Source organism: Centropristis striata, chromosome 7 (genome assembly GCF_030273125.1).
Source record: "Centropristis striata isolate RG_2023a ecotype Rhode Island chromosome 7, C.striata_1.0, whole genome shotgun sequence".
Taxonomy (NCBI): Eukaryota; Metazoa; Chordata; class Actinopteri; order Perciformes; family Serranidae; genus Centropristis; species Centropristis striata.
Window position 1 is genome coordinate 3,800,823 of NC_081523.1, and position 18,981 is coordinate 3,819,803.

Genomic DNA, 18,981 nt, shown 5'->3' on the forward strand with positions numbered 1-18,981 from the left:
TATCAGTACTTTTACTTGGTACTTTAAACAGATTTTTTTTTGACAGTGCAGGCATTGTGATACAATAAATTTTCTCTAAATCTGTCAGTTTCCAGCATCAAATAAACACAAATGAACAGAATGTATAGTTCAGTTTGTTCCCATAAAGGAGCCTCTGTAATGTTGTTCTAAAGGTCTTTTAAGTAAACATCATGTTGTTTGTTTTGTCCTTTAGCTCCGACATCTGTGAGTCTAAAACAAGAGTCCTAGTGTGTAAAACGTATTCCAGCTTCGTGTTTATTTAAGGTGTAGTCTGTGGAGGAGTCTCCGTACACCACAGACTCTAACGCAGTGGTCTCAAACTCGCGGCCCGCGGGCCAATTGTGGCCCTCGTGACGATATTTTGTGGCCCCCACCTTGATATGAAAGTTTAATGTGAGTTTTATATGAATGGCTCTTTACCGTGTTGTGTGTGGAAGGTCCCTTTAATTACTTTTTTGGTAATTTTGTGTCTTTTTTTTTGGTAATTTTGTGTCTTTTTCAGTCATTTTGTGTCTTTTTTGGTCATTTCGTCTTTTTTTTATAATTTTGTGTCTTTTTTAATAATTCTGTGTCGTTTTTGGTAATTGTGTCTTTTTTGGCAATTTTGTGTCTTTTTTTGGTCATTTTGTGTCTTTTTTTAAATCATTTTGTGTCTTTTTTTGGTAATTTTGTGTCTTTTTTAAGTAATTTAGTTTTTTCTGTCATTTTTTGTCTTTTTGGTCTTGTTTGGGTCATTTTGTGTCTTTTTTTTAAATAATTTTGTGTCTTTTTTGGTAATTCTGTGTAATTTTTTTGTCATTTTGTGTCTTTTTTGTCATTTTGTGTCTTTTTTAAAATAATTTTGTGTCCCTTTAATAATTTTGTCTTTTTTTTAAATAATTTTGTGTCTTTTTTGGCAATTCTGTGTCTTGTTTGGGTCATTTTGTGTCTTTTTTTAAATAATGTGTCTTTTTTGGTAATTCTGTGTATTTTTTTTTTGTCATTTTGTGTCTTTTTTGGTCATTTTGTGTCTTTTTTTGGTCATTTTGTGTCTTTTTCAGTCATTTTGTGTCTTTTTTTGGTCATTTTGATACTGCCTCCAGCAGGTAATCTGAGTTTGAGAGCCCCGCTCTAACGGCTCTAACGGATCCTTTTAATGGTCTCGAGCTGCACAAAGACACAGACACATAATGACACTTTCTCACACGCTGTCCAGTTTACTTTGGGGCTGATTGAAACAACAGCATCTTGTTGGAAGTGTCCTGCCGGGCGGGCCGTAAAGTGTAACAGGAGCTGTGTATAGACAGAAGAGCAGAGTGGGATCACTGGGATCACTGGGATCACTGGGATCACTGGGATCACTGGGGTTCCTGTTATGTTAATTAGCCTCTGATGGGCCGACAACACATGCAGCTGAATAGAAAACCAGGCGGGACGACATTTGTCTCTGTCTGACACCTCGACCTCTGCTGCTAATGTGCAACAAACAGGAGGACGTGTCCTTCAGCTGTGGACAGAGTACACAGAGTATTCACAAGTAAAAGTACTGATAGAACACTTTAAAAGTACTCTGTTACAAGTTAACCCTTTGGAGTTTGAGGCTATTCTGTTGGTTTCTGACTCCTTTTCATTCTGCCTGTAGAAACGACTTAAAAAGTGTTCACCCTGCCATGATGGAAACATTATTTTCGGCACAACCTGAGTCACCTATATGACCTGATTATTATTTTTTCATTTGGACTTACTGGATCAACATTTTGAACACAAAAACACAACAAAAATACACACAAAAAATACAAAAAACACACAGAAAATCCCATAAAAAAACACAATAACATTCCAAAAAACACATAAAAACACAAAAACAGAAAGAAATACACAACAATTACAAAAAATGCACAAAAAAAACAAAAAATTGCAAAAAAAAACCCAGAAAAAAATCACAAAAAACAAATAAAACACACAAAAAACATTGCCACACACACACAGCCCACTGTGAGTGGGTTTTCTACTGTAAATTGAAATGTAAATATTATCAAAAACTGTCATTTTGACTGAATAGTCCTTTTATTTTTAGAGTGATTGTGTCCTTGTGACAATATGGTATTTCTCCTTTAATTTGACAATAAAAAAAAACGGTGTGTTTTCTACAGTAATTAAAAGTATCTACTATGGAGATCCTCCTTTACTAGGATACATTCAAGGATCTGTGAAACACCCCAAACCTCCCCAAACCCCTTCACAGTTCCCTGGAAGTCTTTTATCAATGCCTGGAACATCCTGACCCCTCAAGGGTCCCCGGACCCCCTCTAAAGATGGTGCATGGACCCTTTCCATCTCCTCAACGGCCCCTGAATTCTCCTCAAGGACCCCTGAAATCTCCTCAAAAAACACTGAAATCTCCTCAAGAACCCCTGAAATCTCCTCAAAAATCCCTGAAATCTCCTCAAGAACCCCTGAAATCTCCTCAAAAACCCCTGAAATCTCCTCAAGAACCCCTAAAAATCTCTTCAAGAACCCTTGAAATCTCCTCAAGAACCCCTAAAAATCTCCTCAAGAACCCCTGAAATCTCCTCAAAAAACACTGAAATCTCCTCAAAAATCCCTGAAATCTCCTCAAGAACCCCTGAAATCTCCTCAAAAACCCCTGAAATCTCCTCAAGAACCCCTAAAAATCTCTTCAAGAACCCTTGAAATCTCCTCAAGAACCCCTAAAAATCTCCTCAAGAACCCCTGAAATCTCCTCAAAAAACACTGAAATCTCCTCAAAAACCCCTAAAAATCTCCTCAAGAACCCCTGAAAATCTCCTCAAAAATCCCTGAAATCTCCTCAAGAACCCCTGAAATCTCCTCAAAAACCCCTGAAATCTCCTCAAGAACCCCTAAAAATCTCTTCAAGAACCCTTGAAATCTCCTCAAGAACCCCTAAAAATCTCCTCAAGAACCCCTGAAATCTCCTCAAGAACCCCTGAAATCTCCTCAAAAACCCCTGAAATCTCCTCAAGAACCCCTGAAAATCTTCTCAAAAACCCCTGAAATCTCCTCAAGAACCCCTGAAATCTCCTCAAGAACCCCTGAAATCTCCTCAAGAACTCCTGAAATCTCCTCAAGGACCCCTGAAATCTCCTCAAGAACCCCTGAAATCTCCTCAAGAACCCCTGAAACCTCCTTAAGAACCCCTGAAATATCCTCCATGACCCTGAAAGACCCCCAGACCCCTGCAAAGGCCCCTGAATGTACTTTAATATAGACAGAATGCTCCTCCCAGGCCCCTGGGTCCCATCTGAGACCCCTGAAATGTCTGTATTATGTCCTGGATTGGACTCAAGATCGCCTTAAAAACAATAAAATTCCAACTTGCTTAATAAAACCTGGAATCCATTCAAGGATCCAATAAAACCCCAACGGTCCTCAATCCCCTTCAAATCCGTGGAACTGATCTAGGAAAGCTTGTAGAAAGGATGCAAGGACCCTTCCTACTCCCTCAAGGACTCCTGAAACCTCCACATGGACCCTCCCCAGACCTGCTAAGGACCCTAATTTACTTTAACCCTTTGGTGCACAACATGGGTCTAAAGTGACGTTTTTATATTCTATATATAATCAATAAATTAATTTCATCATTTAGTATTGCAGGTTTTCCTCAAATAACTTGTTTTTGATCATCATACATCCTTATTTTTTGTTTTCATTTCTTACTTTTTGAATAAAAAAAACTTTTTTTTATCACTACGCTACTAATGCACACGGTCAAGTTTGACCCATGTTGTGCATTAGAAGGTGTTCATATGTTGTCACCAATTCACCAATTACCAATTTAAAACCTGACAAAGAAGAAACAAATATTAGAGCCACCAAATAATAATTTCCAAAAACACCAATTTAACAAAATAGGATAGTTAATAATTCTCAAATGTTAAAATATGTGATTTTTTTCCAATGTATAACCAGAAACCTTTCCAATGAAGCTCCTCTCGCGCCCCTGGGTCCCATTGGTTGCTCAATAATGCCTGGAATCCATTCAAGGATGAGTGGAAACTCTTCCAGGACTTCTGGGCCCCCAGAGACCCCTTTAAAGTGCCCTAATTACTGCTTGGAACCCCTTTAAACGCCCCTAAACTCCTTCCAAAGATTCTTGTATCTCCTTCAAGGACCCTGAAAACTTCCAAAAGAGCACAAAACCTTTGCAAAGACCACTGAAATCCCTTCAGTAACACCTGGAACCCCTTCAAATGTTCCTGGAAACTCCTCAATGATCCTCAGGTCTGTGCAAAGGCCCCGAAGTTCTCTCTGGAGTCCACGAAAGCTCCGGAGCATGATTTCTTCATGACGTAAATACGAAGCAGCATCATCCCTGCTGTCAGCTTCCCTCTAAAGTTTTGGCTTTTCCAGAAGTTTCCATGTCCAAAAAAAGACACAAAATTACTAAAAAAGACACAAAATGACAGAAAAAAAAATAAATTACTTAAAAAAAGAAACAAAATTACCAAAAAAGACACAAAATTACAGAAAAAAAACTAAATTACTTAAAAAAAGACGCAAAATGACACAAAAAAAGACACAAAATGAACCCAAAAAAGATACAAAATGATCCAATAAGACACAAAATGACCCAAAAAAGACAAAATGACCAAAAAAAGACACAAAATGACAGAAAAAAACCTAAATTACCTAAAAAACAAACAAAATTACCCAAAAAGACTCAAAATGACCAAAAAAGACACAAAATTGTTTTTTTTTTAAAAGACACAAAAAGACACAGAATTCCCCAAAAAGACACAAAATAACAAAAAAGAAAAAACATGACAGAAAAAAACTAAATTACTTAAAAAAAGAAACAAAATGACCAAAAAAAGACACAATTATTAAAAAAGACACAGAATTGTGAAAAAAGACACAAAATTACCACAAAAAAAGACACAAAATTACCAAAAAAAGTAATTAAAGGGACCTTCCACACACAACACGATAAAGTGCCATTCATATAAAACTCACATTAAACTTTCATATCAAGGTGGGGGCCACAAAATATCGTCACGAGGGCCACAATTGGCCCGCGGGCCTGAAGTTTAAGACCCATGCTTTACAGGATGCATGGAATTCCTCCAGTGGATCCTGGGAGGTGCTAAAAGATTCCTGGAAACTCATTCAAGGAGCTCCTGGAGGCCCCACGCTGCTGCTGCTGCTGCTGCTGCCGGGGCATCACGAGACATGCAGCGGACACGGACAACACGTTTCACCTGGAGGGTCCTGGTCCTGGAGGCTCCTGGTCCTGGAGGGTCCTGGAGCCGGCCTCTCCCCCACATCAAAGCATTCCTGCGGGGCAGCAGCAGCCCGGGGTGGCCTCGTAACCTCCGTGATAAATTAAGACGAAGTGGCAAATAAAGCTGCACCTGCAGCCTGACGTCTTCACCTCCCACACCTGGAGGAGCCGTTAGGAGGAGCTGCTCCTCTGGAGGAGGAATCACTCCAACACAACCAGTTAGGAGAGAAAAGGAGCTGCTTGTTTCACTTTTCTTAATTAAACCGCATTTTTTTACAATTCCAGAGCGAAGTAAAACATTCTTTTTACAGGCTGCGTTTGAGTAAATGATGCATTTAAACATAAAAAGTCATGATTTCATAAGTTTCACAAGTATAGATCTATATACCTATATAAATACGATTAATAAAAGCATTAAACGCTAAAATTTATTTTTTAAAAGACAATGAAATAACAATAAACAGCAAGTACAAGTCCTTAGGTTAGAATAAAACATAATAATATAATGAGATACAATAAAATAAATAATAAAACGCCTTAAGATTCATGTGAAAATCCAACCCACTATAATAATAACAATAATAATAATAATAGGCCCTAATGATAATAATAATAATAATAACAACTTTACTTTATCCAGCGGCTTTCTAGAAACCCAATGACATTTTATATAGGACACAAGGGACAAATAAAATAAAATAAAAATAAACAAATGAAAAGAAAGGACTGAAAAAAAAATATCAAGATATGTCTTTAATAGCGATAATAGGCCTTTAGGCATGTGAGAAATTATTTTCGTTGTGTTTTTATATATAAAACGAAACAAAATTGAGATCTGAAATTAAGAAAATAAGCCTGTTATTAAACTATATTTCATTTTTAGACACCACTATTGCCCTTGACCTCTAAAATATCGCTTTATTTTTTTATTTTAACGCTTTAAAAGAATTTCAAACCACACAGAATTAAAAAAAAAAGGCAGGTAGGCCCCTACTCTTATTTTGAAGGGACTGTATCCTACAATATGTCTTTCTCTTTAACGTCTTTGTTCGTTATGATTTCACATCACGCGTGTTTTAACGGACAAAGGCCTCGAGTCAACAGTGTTTTCTCCCTGTGAGTGTCTGTATTGTCTGTTGTCAGTTCCCATGTTAGTCAGTTGGTGCTGAGTAAATGTCGGTTTTTCTTCTGGACTCAAGCTTTCAGTCAGCGAGCAGCAAACAAAGAGACAAACAGAAAGATGTCCACATTCCTCCTTTAAATTCACCGTCACACCCAGACACGAGGCGCAACACACATACTTTAACCAGATCGATACATTTATTAATCTCACTTTTATTTATTTATATTAGATTAATCATAGGCAGTGGTGGAATAAGTTTTCACAACCTTTATTTTGAAAATAATACACTACAAGTAAAAGTCCTGCATTCAAAAGTACAAAAGTATCAGAAAATGTTCCAAATATATGATTTTGTTATTATTAATGTATTTATTTAAGAAGCATTTTTAATATTGTCAACTCATGGTGAATTTTAGATACTTAATATACTGTTATGTGGTTTAATTTATTACATTTTAAAAATATTTTTTAAATAAAAAATACAATATTTGCCTCTAAAATGTAGTGGAGTAGAAGTAAAAAGTTACTTAACAAGTAAAGTATAAATACCTCAAAATTCTACTTGTACTTAGTTACATTACACCACTGATTATAGGCTATAAATATAATTATTTAATGTTTATTATATATATTATATAAAGAAGACATTCTTTTAATGAGATGGGAAGCAAAAGTTGTTTAAATAATTTAAATATTTTGACATATAAATGTCATTATAATAAAAAAAAGATAAGGTTAGAAATAGGATTTAATGTGTTAATTCATCATGTTAAATCTTGACCTGAAAAGTAACTTGTAACTAAATGTAGTGGAGTAAAAAAGAAAAAGTTGCATAATATGTAAAAGTAAAAGTCCCTCAAATTCTACTTGATTAATGTACTTAATAACATTACATCACTGATTTATACATGTATAAATAATGATTTTTATCTTAATTATAACCTATGTAATAAAAACAATGATAGAGAAGGAAAAAATAGTATTTCTAGAAGGATTAAATGTCATTATAATGCATTTCAACATAAACCCAATAAAATGAGAAGGTTAGAAATAGGATTTAAAGGTAAGAAGCATTAAGAAATAAGATTTATTTAATTTCTAACGCTATAAATAAGGCTTTTAGAGTAATTTTTTTTCATTTTTTAGGGATGTTTATGGGTCAAGAAGAGACGTGGTTTTTATATGAGGTGTGTTTTAGCCTGTATACTTGTTGTGTGTGTGTGTGTGTGTGACTCTGCATGCTGACATGGTGTTTTTTTTTTCAGGTGTGATTGTTGTGAAAACACTAAAATCCTCTTCCTCAGCTGGCAGCAGGACACACTGTAACAACCTGCACCACACCTTCATCAGCAGTTTCACCTGTCACCTGTGTAAGTTAACCACTGACACAATCACACACCTCATGCAGAAACCATAGTAATGTTTCTAATCTGCTTTAGGTGCCTTTTTCACAAGGGATTTTTATATTTTCAAAATATTTTCCATGTTAAAAATACATCATTTGAAATATATTGTGAAACTGATCTAAAAAGGGTAAAAAAGGGTCACTGCATGTATGTTTTTTCTACAATTTAAAGATAATTTCAGGCCCAATTTTCCTCCAGTAGCCTAATTTTACAGGCCGACAAGCCTTTAATCTACAACCAGAGGTGGAATGTAACTAAGCACTGGACTTTTTATTTACAATATTGAGGTGCTGATTTTATGCAGAATAACACAGTTATAATATATCATTAAAAAAAAGCTGAATTTCTCTGATAAATAAGAAAAAAAAGGAATAAAATGGAATTTATATACAAGACTTTTCCAAGTGCCCACAAGTCTTTATGATGGATATTGGAAAAACAAATTTAGTCTCCACATGTTATACATATTGAACTATTTGCATGTTTCCAACCTCTCCTGTCCTGTCCTCTCCTCTCGGCTCTGTGTAAACAGATTTTCAGTGAATATTTGTCACGTGACTGTTATTAAACTATATTTAATTTTAAATCGCCACTCTTGACATCAAGCTCTATAATATCACTTTATTTTTTATTTTATAGCTCTAAAACTAATTTCAAACCACAGAATAAAGTAGAAGGCAGGTAAGCCCCTACTCTTATTTTGAAGGGACTATATCCTACAATATGTCTTTCTCTTTAACGTCTCTTTGTTCGTTATAATAATAGAAGTATTTGCATGTTTCCAGCCTCTCCTGTCCTCTCCTCTCTGCTCTGTGTAAACAGATTTTCAGTGAATATTTGTCACGTGACCGTTGGTCTCTGCAGAATCAATCATGTCTTTGTAGTGTCACAGAGGAGCAGAATTTAATGTTTTTAACAGGATCTAGTTATTACAAACGGTTTTATTTTTATTTTCAGAAGCTAGTTTTGAATAATTAGCTTCGGGATACAAAAACAGTGGAGTGATCTGCACTGGAGATGATGGGTTGTCATTTACTGGTTACTCTGTTAAATGAGGACACCAACAAAATATAAAAACAGTAGCAATTATTTCATTAATTTGTTTATTATTGCTTTTTAACCCTGTGGAATCTCCAAAAGCTCCAAATAATCCAGACTTGTTGACTCCATCCAGACTAGAAAACAAAGCAGCGTTAAAAAAAAAGATTCAAATCACATTTTATGTTGGAATAAAGCACTGAAAAAGACAAAATGACCCAAAAAAAATACACAAAATGACTAAAAAAAGACACAAAAAGACACAAAATGACCAAAAAAAAGACACAAAATGACTAAAAAAAGACACAAAATGACTAAAAGAAGACACGAAATGACTAAAAAAAGACACAACAAAAGCCACATAATGAAATACAAAGACACAAAATGACAAAAAAAAAAAAATGACCAAAATTGTTAAACACACAAGACACTACTAGACTACTACTAGACAATTAAAATAGAGTCCCACTAGGATAAAATCAGATTTGGTTGACAGGATCACACACAATCACAAGATCACATTTATGTTGGTTTTTCTTTGTTTCTTTTGGGTTCAAACTGTTGATCCAGTAAGTAGGAATAAAAAAAATAATTATCAGATCATATAGGTGAGGTTGTGCTGAAAAAAATATACCAACATGGCATTTAAACATTTTTTTAAAAAGTGGTGTATACAGGCAGGATGAACAATGATTCAAAAATGAACAAAATAGCCCAAAACTCCCTAGAGTTAAAGCTAAATTGGGTTAAATTGCGGTTAAGTGAAGTCGTTACTCAGATAACAGGCCCCGCCCCCTTAGAATAACTGCTCGCAATCCTATTGGTCAGCGCATGTTTGGGAGCAGCCAATCAGAGCGCGGAGAGCGCAGGCTGCAGCGGTTCATAGGAGCGGCTCTGAGCTGGTCTGCCTCAGAGCTAAACCTGGATCTGGAGGGGTCTGTCACTCACTCACACACTCAATTAAGAGCTAATTACGAGCCTGTTGTGGATCTGGACCGTGTGATTCATCACAGAGCTGAACGACGGACAGGACCTGAGCCAACTCCTGCAGGTAAACTGGAGACTCTTTTTAGGTTTTTATGCTGTTTAAAAATGCAAAATCCCTGCATGAAATAACCAATTAAATGCGACACTTAACCTGAACATAGGCTGCTTTTATAGTGCACAGAGAGGAGCGATGAAACACTATGCTACTTATTATAAATGTATTACTATGAACAGGCTAATGTCATTTATTTTACGCTTCCAATAGGAATATAGGCTATCTATGTCACTAGCACTTATTACTGCACAAATGGCTCTTATTGCACTATTCCTTGATTGTTCCCCTTTTTTTCCTGTAAGTCGCTTTGGATAAAAGCATCTGTTAAATGACTAAATGTAAATGTAAATATATCATATTTGTAGGCTAAGGAATTAAAGTTTACATCTCGTGTTATAGGCTACCTTCACTAAAATCTTAAATACATGTCAGCAATCATATTATTATAGGTTCCTGGCGATAGTTTTAATATCTATTGATATCTACGATAAACTGTTATCTGCTGTGCACTGATTAGATAACTAATATAGCCTATTTCTTAATATGTTTTACAGATTAATTAATAAAAATAAAGCATAATGGCCTTTATTTTCTTCGTGTAGCCTATGGATTTTTCCTTTTTTGTCAAGAAATGTAGTCTACCTAAGACGTAAAAAATAATTAAAACACTGTTAAAGCTTTAGAAGTGAATTTAAAATACCATTAAAATATTAAGGGTAGCTATATAACCATGGTTATTTTAGATTTGTGGAAAAATACAATAAATAAAATAGGATTTAAGTAGATATTATTATACTTAGATTATTGTTTTTATTGAAGTGCCTTATAAACACCAATAATACTAATAATTAATATTTGTCCGCAGACATAAAGTGGGTGTGCAGACAGCCGGCGGAGGACTCGGGCAGACATGTCGGACATCGCCGGTTGCGAGTTTGAAATCGACGTGGAGAGTCTGGAGACGGAGAGCGACGAGCCTCTGGAGCCGAGCAGCCGGCCCGGCTCCGCGCCGCTCGGCCTCGCCGCCTCCGAGGACGACGGAGACGGCTGCAAGAGCGACGACAAGCCGGGCCCCGGTGGCCCCGGTGGCCCCGGGGGCCCCGGCAGCATGTGTCCCGGGGACCAGAGGAAGCTGAGCCGGACGCCCAAGTGCGCCCGCTGCAGAAACCACGGCGTGGTGTCCTGCCTGAAGGGACACAAGCGCTTCTGCCGCTGGAGGGACTGCCAGTGCGCCAACTGCCTGCTGGTGGTGGAGCGGCAGCGGGTGATGGCGGCGCAGGTCGCCCTGAGGAGGCAGCAGGCCACGGAGGTGAGAGAGGGGAGAGTGGGGGGTTTAATGTGGAGCTATGGAGCGTTTAAAGCTTTCAAATCCACGAGATTCTGGTGCAAATGTGTCAACTTCCTATGCATTCATTTCTGTCTCTGTCCTTACGTCACATGCATGGCTCCTTTTTCTGCACACAAACTTGGCTATCAGTCAGATTTTTCAATTTATTTTAGTATTAAAGCTGCCAGGAACCCAAAATACAAACAAAAGACACAGGTGTCTATGTCTTTTGTGTCTTTTTTTAATTTTTTTTTATCATTTGTACACACAAAAACAGCAGAAAAAATAATAAAACAGTCTATTTGCATATACATTAAAAATAGTAATAGTTTTCATTGTAGAAAGAAAATTCACAAATGTCAAAAATGACCCGCATTCATTTCTCATGTTATTTCAGGCTGGCTGTGTGTTTCTTTGCTCTATCTTTTTAAATCAGTTTATTTTAATTAACAAAGTATAAAGCTGCAAGGAACCCAAAATACAAACAAAAGACACAGACAGGTGTCTTTGGAAATGTATCATTTTTTTAAAAACATTTATACACATAAAAACAGCAGAAAAAATAATAGATAATAAAACTACAAAACAGTCTATTTGCATGTAAATTAAAAATGGTAATAGTTTTCATTGTAGAAAGAAAATTCACATTTTAAAAATGGTCTAGAAACATAAATGTCACACTGTGAAAGCTCCTATGATCGAACTTTAACTGGCTTTCTCAGCTTGTCTACATATCAGATATAAATAAAGTTATTACTGTAAATAAAACGTGTGTATTTTCAATAAATAGATGGACTCCAGAGGGTTAATCCTTTGATGCACAACATGGGTCAAAAATGACCCGCATTCATTTCTCATGTTATTTCATGCTGGCTCTTTGTTTTTTTTTAAATCAATTTATTTTATGATTGAATAGTCCAAGTATTATTTGAATATCTTTTTTTTTATTACAACAGATCATTCTATCCATTTTTCCTTTCATACTTTATGAAGAAAAATAGTTTTTGTATTATTACATCAAGCAAACGACCCATTTATCCAAATTTGATTTAAAATTAAATGACCTAATACTATAATAATAGTAATTTGTACTGTACTTATACTGATTACTTGGACTAATTAATGATAAAATACATTTATTTTTAAAGATGTATAATAGAAACACTCATGTTGTGCATTAGAAGCGTTGTGTTACAAAAAGGGTTTTATTCAAAAAGTAAGAACTGAAAAAAAAAATTAGGATGTATAATGATCAAAAACAAGTTGATTGAGGAAAACCTGGAATACTAAATGCTGAATTTAATTTATTGCAAAGATATAGAATATAAAAACTCAGTCGGGTCACTTTAGACTGTTGTGCATCAAAGGGTTAAATGCTTTTATCAGCAACAGTTAGTACCTAAAACACTCTAAATCCTGCAGTAAAAGTTATCTTACCTCAGTCAATCCTGCTCTCTGTGAGTATATTTTTAATTATAGTAAAAAGAAATACACAATATTGTTAATAAAACAGTGCATAAAAGCAGCCAAGTGTACTCAAATTGACTTTCTACAAGTTTTATTTTTCCAGCTGCTCTTGAAAGCAGCATTTTCTTTTCTTTTTTTGTTGCTGTTAGGATTTCCTCAAGATGTTGACCTTACATTAAGTCCGGAGCATTTCTCTCCACCACTGCTTTGTTTACTTTGTGAATCCAGCGGCTCAAATCTCTGTAACTGACACACTGCATCAACGCCTCAGCTACTAGAGGAGAAAATCAGTGTAAAACATGCAAGAATGTCTTTAAAACTACAGTCAATGTTGCAAGTTGAACATGCACCAGCATAAATAGCACGACAATAGATTAAATCGGCACTATCAGTAGTTCCCAGCTCATTATTATGGCGTTTAAAGTGGCTTTACAATGACCTGTGACCTTTGATGTGTTGTGAAAATGTGACTTAATTGAAGCGAATATCATGTTCACATCTGAGCTGTTAGTCAAACTTGTTTTTAATTTAATGTTTTTATTTATTTGAGCTGCAGTGCAACATCAGGGCCGTTATTTACGGCAACGATAGGCCCGAAAAGTGAAACGTTTTTCTGATATGTCAGCAGAAATACAGTCGTTCAGTGTTTAAATGGTACTTATTTAATGCGTTAAAATAACATTCCTGGCATGATTTTCTTCCCTTTATTCGGCCGTCACGATCTCACCGAGTTGCTATTTTAAGTCAATCATTCGCCACTTTGAAAGTACAGTTTATTCTTTAAAACTAAACCTAAATGTCCAGTTTTAAAGCAGGTTTTGGTCTAGTTTTTATTGAAGTTTTGCTGTGTAGTGGATCAGATTATGACTCATGGTTCGGCAGTTAATTTGAGTGATTTATTGTTTCTCTTTGTTTGAAGTTAATGTCAATCAGTGGAGCTCACAGTGGATCCCTGAGGGGTTTTTAATGTTGTCCCAACCAATAAACAATCATTATTTAATATAGATAAAGGCTTATTTAGGTAATGTAAATGTGTCAACAATTAGACAATTCTTTACTTGTAAACAAACACAAATCTCCCTCTATGATCTCTGCAAAGCAAAACATTTCCTCTTTGTCCTCTGGTGTGTGTGTGTGTGTGTGTGTGTGTGTGTGTGTGTGTGTTTTGACTGAGGTGACATTCAAATATTTCAGAGTGTCTGCGGGTGAAATAATGAACCACGTCAGCTGTGCTGTTTTAAATATGATTTTCAGACGGAGGTTTTTTTTTCTGTTTGAATGTGTGTGTGAAACTTTTTATTATGCAGTCTTGCGAAAATATTGCATTTTTAGCAGATTAAGTTTTAAAACGTAAGATTAATTGTATCTTTGGAAATGCAAAAAAGTCAGTGAATGAAACATTTAACACATAATATTCATTTTAAGGTAATTAGTAGATCTAAAAATCAGGTTAAATTGAACATAATGATCCTGGTTTAACATAGTAAAAGGCATTTTTTGCAAGAAAAACAGAGACCAATGTCTATATTTTAAGGAGATTATTATGAAGATGTTGGATTATATTATCCACTATAACACTGACTTTAGCTGTGACGAATCAGACATTTTTAAAGGCTGAAGAAAAACACCCTGACAGCACGTCTTCATCCATCGTGTTGTTTTCTCTGTTTACCAGGATAAGAAAGGAATATCTGGGAAACAAATCCCGGCGGAGCGGAGGACGATATATCAGCGACATATTCGACCGTCCACCATGCTCGCCAAAAGCATCCTCGAAGGTAACAAATCTGACAAACAGAAACATGTTTTCTTTCCTTGCATGAGATATTTCTGATCCTTTTTTTCATCTTCTGCTTCCTGTTTCTGCTGCAGCTTGTCTTGGATTTCTATCTTTTTCCACTAACAGCAACACAACAATAATAAGGACGTGTTAACATCTGTAAGCAGTCACTTGATGCATGCAATAATGGATTAAATGTCAAGGAATTATTTATGTTTTCTTCAAACCGGAGCAGAAATTCTTCCTTTTGCATGTTTGTCACTGTCATTTCTGCATTCCTACGACAACTAAAAAAACATAATTTAACTCTGAATTAATCAAGTTGTTTTTAAAAGATGTTACACTTTCATCCTGATGTGGTTCACAGAGTTTAAGGCTAGTTGCCCCTTGTTTTAACCCTCTGGAGTCCATCTATTTATTGAAAATACACATGTTTTATTTACAGTAATAACTTTATTTATATATGATATGTAGACCAGCTGAGAAAGCCAGTTAAAGTTCAATCATAGGAGCTTTCACAGTGTGACATTTATGTTGCTAGACCATTTTTAAAATGTGAATTTTCTTTCTACAATGAAAACTATTACTATTTTTAATTTATATGCAAATCGTCTGTTTTGCAGTTTTATTATTTATTATTTTTTCTGCTGTTTTTGTGTGTATAAATGGTAAAAAAAAATCAAAACTGGTACATTTCCATAGACACCTGTGTTTTTTGCTTGTATTTTGGGTTCCTGGCAGCTTTATACTTTGTTAATTATATAGCCACGTTTGTGTGGAGAAAAAAGAGCCATGCATGTGATGTAAGGACAGACTGAAAGATGCTGAACAGAGACAGAAATTAATGCAGAGGAAGTTGACAAATTTCAACCAAAATCTCCTGGACTTCAGAGGTTTAATCCACATTTTTTGCAAGCCTTGAAAGCACCGAGAAAAAAAAAAAGAAAAGAAAGAAAAAAACAAGAGTCAGCTTTAATCCAAAAACACATTGAGTGCCTCAAACGCTGAATTAAACGTGTCTTCTTCTGCTGACAGGTTACCGTCCGGTGCAGTCTGATCCCTTCCTGGCGGCCAACCCGTCCCTCCCCCCGCCGCTGAGCGATCGCATGAGAAAGAGGCGCGCCTTCGCCGACAAGGAGCTGGAAACCATCATGCTGGAGCGGGAGTACAAGGAGCGGGAGCTGCTGGAGAACAGCCAGGCGGCTTCGCTCATCTTCCCCAACGGCATGGCGCACCACGCCGCCGAGTACAACTACAAGACGGCGTACTCGCCGGCGGCCCAGGCGGAGCCGCCGCAGCCCAAAGAGCTGTGCGGCTTCCTGGGCCCCGGCTGCCTGGACCTGTCCCTGCAGTACCCGTCCGCCTCCGCCAACGTGGAGCTGATCTCCTCCAACGTCAGCGTGGCCACCACCTACCGCCACTACCCGCTGCAGCCGTCCAGAGGCGGCTTCATGATGTGGCCCCGCGGCGCCGCCAACCTGGGGGACGCCCTGCTCTACCAGCAGTGCCTCTTCAACGCCACGGCCGTGCAGAACATGAAGCCGGGCGCCGTGTGGGAGCCCAAAGTGATGCCTGCAGAGAGCCAGCCGCCGGAGCAGGACGCCGCCGCCGCCGCCGCTGCTGCTGCTGCACACGCTGCTAAACTGGAAGGATCCCGAGCAGCTGCAGGGCTGCAGGACTCGCCGGACCCTCAACGGGCCGATCCTAAAGCCGGCGGCGTGCAGGGGGGGCAGAGGGAGTGCTCGGCCTTCTCTCCACCCAAGAGGAGCTTTAATCAATCCTTCCCCAACAACTCGCATTCCCAGAACTCCAGCCAAGTCCTGAACAAGCTGAGCAAGGACAGCTCCAAGCTTTCCATGAAACTCAACTCCTTCCACTCCCTCATCCAGCACTCGCTGAGTGAGAAAAGCAACGGCGGCGGCGGCGGCGGCGGCGGCGGCGGCGGCGGTGGTGGCGGTGGCGGTGGCGGGCTGGAGCTCCGGGCGCCGTACTGCAAAGAGCTCTTAGAGGAAGCTGCACGGAAGTTCAGGGAGGGCTCCGCTAAGGACATTCAGGCTGTTAAAATCAGCGACAGGTACGCCAAAGACTTTCTGTCCAAGCCCTCGGGGACCAAGATGGCGTCCAGCGAGTCTCTGTCGTTCTCCGTGGAAGCCATACTGAAGAGACCCACACCGGCCATGAGTCGAGCATTCCATTAATTTCCATTAAGTGTCTGTTCTTGCACTATAAACGTCAGGTTTGTCTCAGTTAAAGAGGTTTTCGGGCTCAAAGTAAATCTTAAACATACAGGCACTGCAGTAGAAAACACACCAGCTAGAAATGATTTTTTGTTTTTCTCCCGATGTAATATTTATGTACAGTATATTATATTTTCCATGTGCATGTTTTAATAACGTTATTGTGTAGAGTATTTAAACATTATCCCGATGTTTTCCTCATGTCAATAAACTTTAAAAGACTGAACTCTTTCCATAAAAAGTCTTGTATTTCATTTTATACTCCAGTTATGACATGTTTAACTGTGAGCAGGTTTTTGTTTAGGTCAGGAGTTAGTCTGCACGCACCAATAAATCACTGCAGGTTTTTATATTCATGACAGTTTACGCCAAACAAGAAATATAGGGAAAAAATATGACTTATCTCACACATACAAATACAGCAGATAGAAAGGTTTATTTATGAATTTCCATGAGTTTTATTAAAAACAGGTATGCAAACAGTCTTTTTATATTTGATAAAAATGTTTATTTATTATAAACAATACTTTATTTATATTTTTATTTTATTTCTCATTTTAAAATAATTTACTTTTTATGTCTTATTTTAAAATGTTGAATTTTTTACACATTTTGTTAATAGAAAGATTTACAAAATAAGAGTGTGTTTTGTTGGAAAAGTGCCAGATTTAGCTGAATTTAGATGTCGAGATAATAAATCCCACACATATTATTCCTGTTGTATAATTAGAAATACAACACATACTACATATAGATTACTTTATGAAAAAGAGTGCATTAAAATTTAAAAAAATGCACGTAATTGTTGACTTTTCATATTATCTGTCACAAGCTTTATTTTTTATTTTCTATTTTCAATTAACTGCAACTAATATGTTGAAAGCTGACATATTTTATGTCAATTTTAGAGGACCCCCCCCACCAAAAAAAATAAAAATAATAATAAAATAAAATAATAATAATAATGATAAAAACCAACCAAACAAAACTGTTATATCTGATTAAATTGTACAAACTTGAATTGAGAGATTAAACTAAGTCTGAATATCTTGATTGTAAGCTGAATAAAACAATCTTTTATGTAATTTTACAGCAAATATTTAACTTTCTGTGACAAAGCTGTAAACTCAGCCTCAAAGGGACTCATCAAAGGACTACTGCTGGATTTCATTTTATGATATTATGTGTTTGTATAAACACATATCACAGAGTGAAAACACATAAATGAAGTGTGGATGTGGACTAACTGTGTTGTGCCGAAGCTTAGAAACACGATATCAGCCCATAAATCTGTGAGCAGCATCATCTCATCCGTTCAAGATGCATTTCTCCACTCATTCCTTTCCAGTTACGGACTCTGTGTGTGTGTGTGTGTGTGTGTGTGTGTGTGTGTGTGTGTGTGTGTGTGTGTCCACGCTGAAAGACAGCTTCAAACATGGGTTTCACATGAGCTGCAGAACACTGATCCGTGCAATAATGAACAAGACGAGAGGTTAAAAAAAAAGTCACTAATCTCTTGTTTCTGGCACAAACGTTCACATTTCAGCGACTCGAATCTGCAGCCAAACCACTTAAAAGCTCTATTTTCTCGTCACTTTACTTTTCTTTTTTTTGTCTTCGACTCTTTAAGCCTGTTGAGAAGTCTCGTGTCAGGAGGAGATTGTGGATGTGTGAGCGTTTCAGATTCAGATTTGGGCTGATGATGACATTTTGTGTCACCAGAGAGAGTTGACATCATTTTAAGTAGCTGCTGTCACAGTTTTACAGTGTGTGTGTGTGTGTGTGTGTGTGTGTGAAGAACAAAGAGACTGAGGTGGTGCAATTATGGTTGGTTCGATATCAGACTAAAAAAATATACATTTCACTCAACATAAGAAGTCTTTACTTTTAATTTGATTAGTTTTTTCTGCACTGTTTACACTAGTTTAACCATTTATTTTCTCAATTGTAATAAAAATGTGTGTGGACGAACACAGGCTAGCAGTTTCCCTCTGTTTCCAGTCTTTATGCTAAGCTAAGCTAACCTGTATATTTACCAAAATAATAAATTTTTCCTTTAAAAAAACCCCTCATTTTTATTCAATTCCTTGTATGAAAAGATCTTGTTTAAAAAATGTTAAGTGTCTTTGAGTACTTTTAAAAGTGCTAAACAAATAAAATGTATTATGATTATTATGATTATTATTATTATGATTATACAATGTCATTTAGCAGAACCTTTTATCCAAAGCTGTTTAAAAAAAAAACATTACTCCACTGTAAAATTCACTGGCACCTTGTTTGTAACAAAAATAGACT

The 18,981-nt window shown here is 36.8% G+C and overlaps 1 protein-coding gene across 1 annotated transcript; it reads left to right on the forward strand.

The window, feature by feature from the left end:
- The first annotated feature begins 9,766 nt into the window (after positions 1-9,766).
- Positions 9,767-16,924, forward strand: dmrt2a (doublesex and mab-3 related transcription factor 2a). The gene is made up of 4 exons (XM_059337933.1): positions 9,767-9,881; positions 10,738-11,181; positions 14,342-14,444; positions 15,482-16,924. Exons 2-4 carry the CDS (start codon positions 10,783-10,785, stop codon positions 16,642-16,644), a joined length of 1,665 nt encoding a protein of 554 aa, XP_059193916.1. The 5' UTR covers positions 9,767-9,881; positions 10,738-10,782; the 3' UTR covers positions 16,645-16,924.
- The last annotated feature ends 2,057 nt before the right edge of the window (positions 16,925-18,981 follow it).

Bases quoted from the DNA above. Each gene is read 5' to 3' on its own strand.
- dmrt2a (XM_059337933.1), top strand. From the start codon at position 10,783: ATGTCGGACATCGCCGGTTGCGAGTTTGAAATCGACGTGGAGAGTCTG. The intron at 11,182-14,341 runs GTGAGAGAGGGG...TCTGTTTACCAG, and splicing joins GGAGGCAGCAGGCCACGGAG to GATAAGAAAGGAATATCTGG. The intron at 14,445-15,481 runs GTAACAAATCTG...TTCTGCTGACAG, and splicing joins CGCCAAAAGCATCCTCGAAG to GTTACCGTCCGGTGCAGTCT.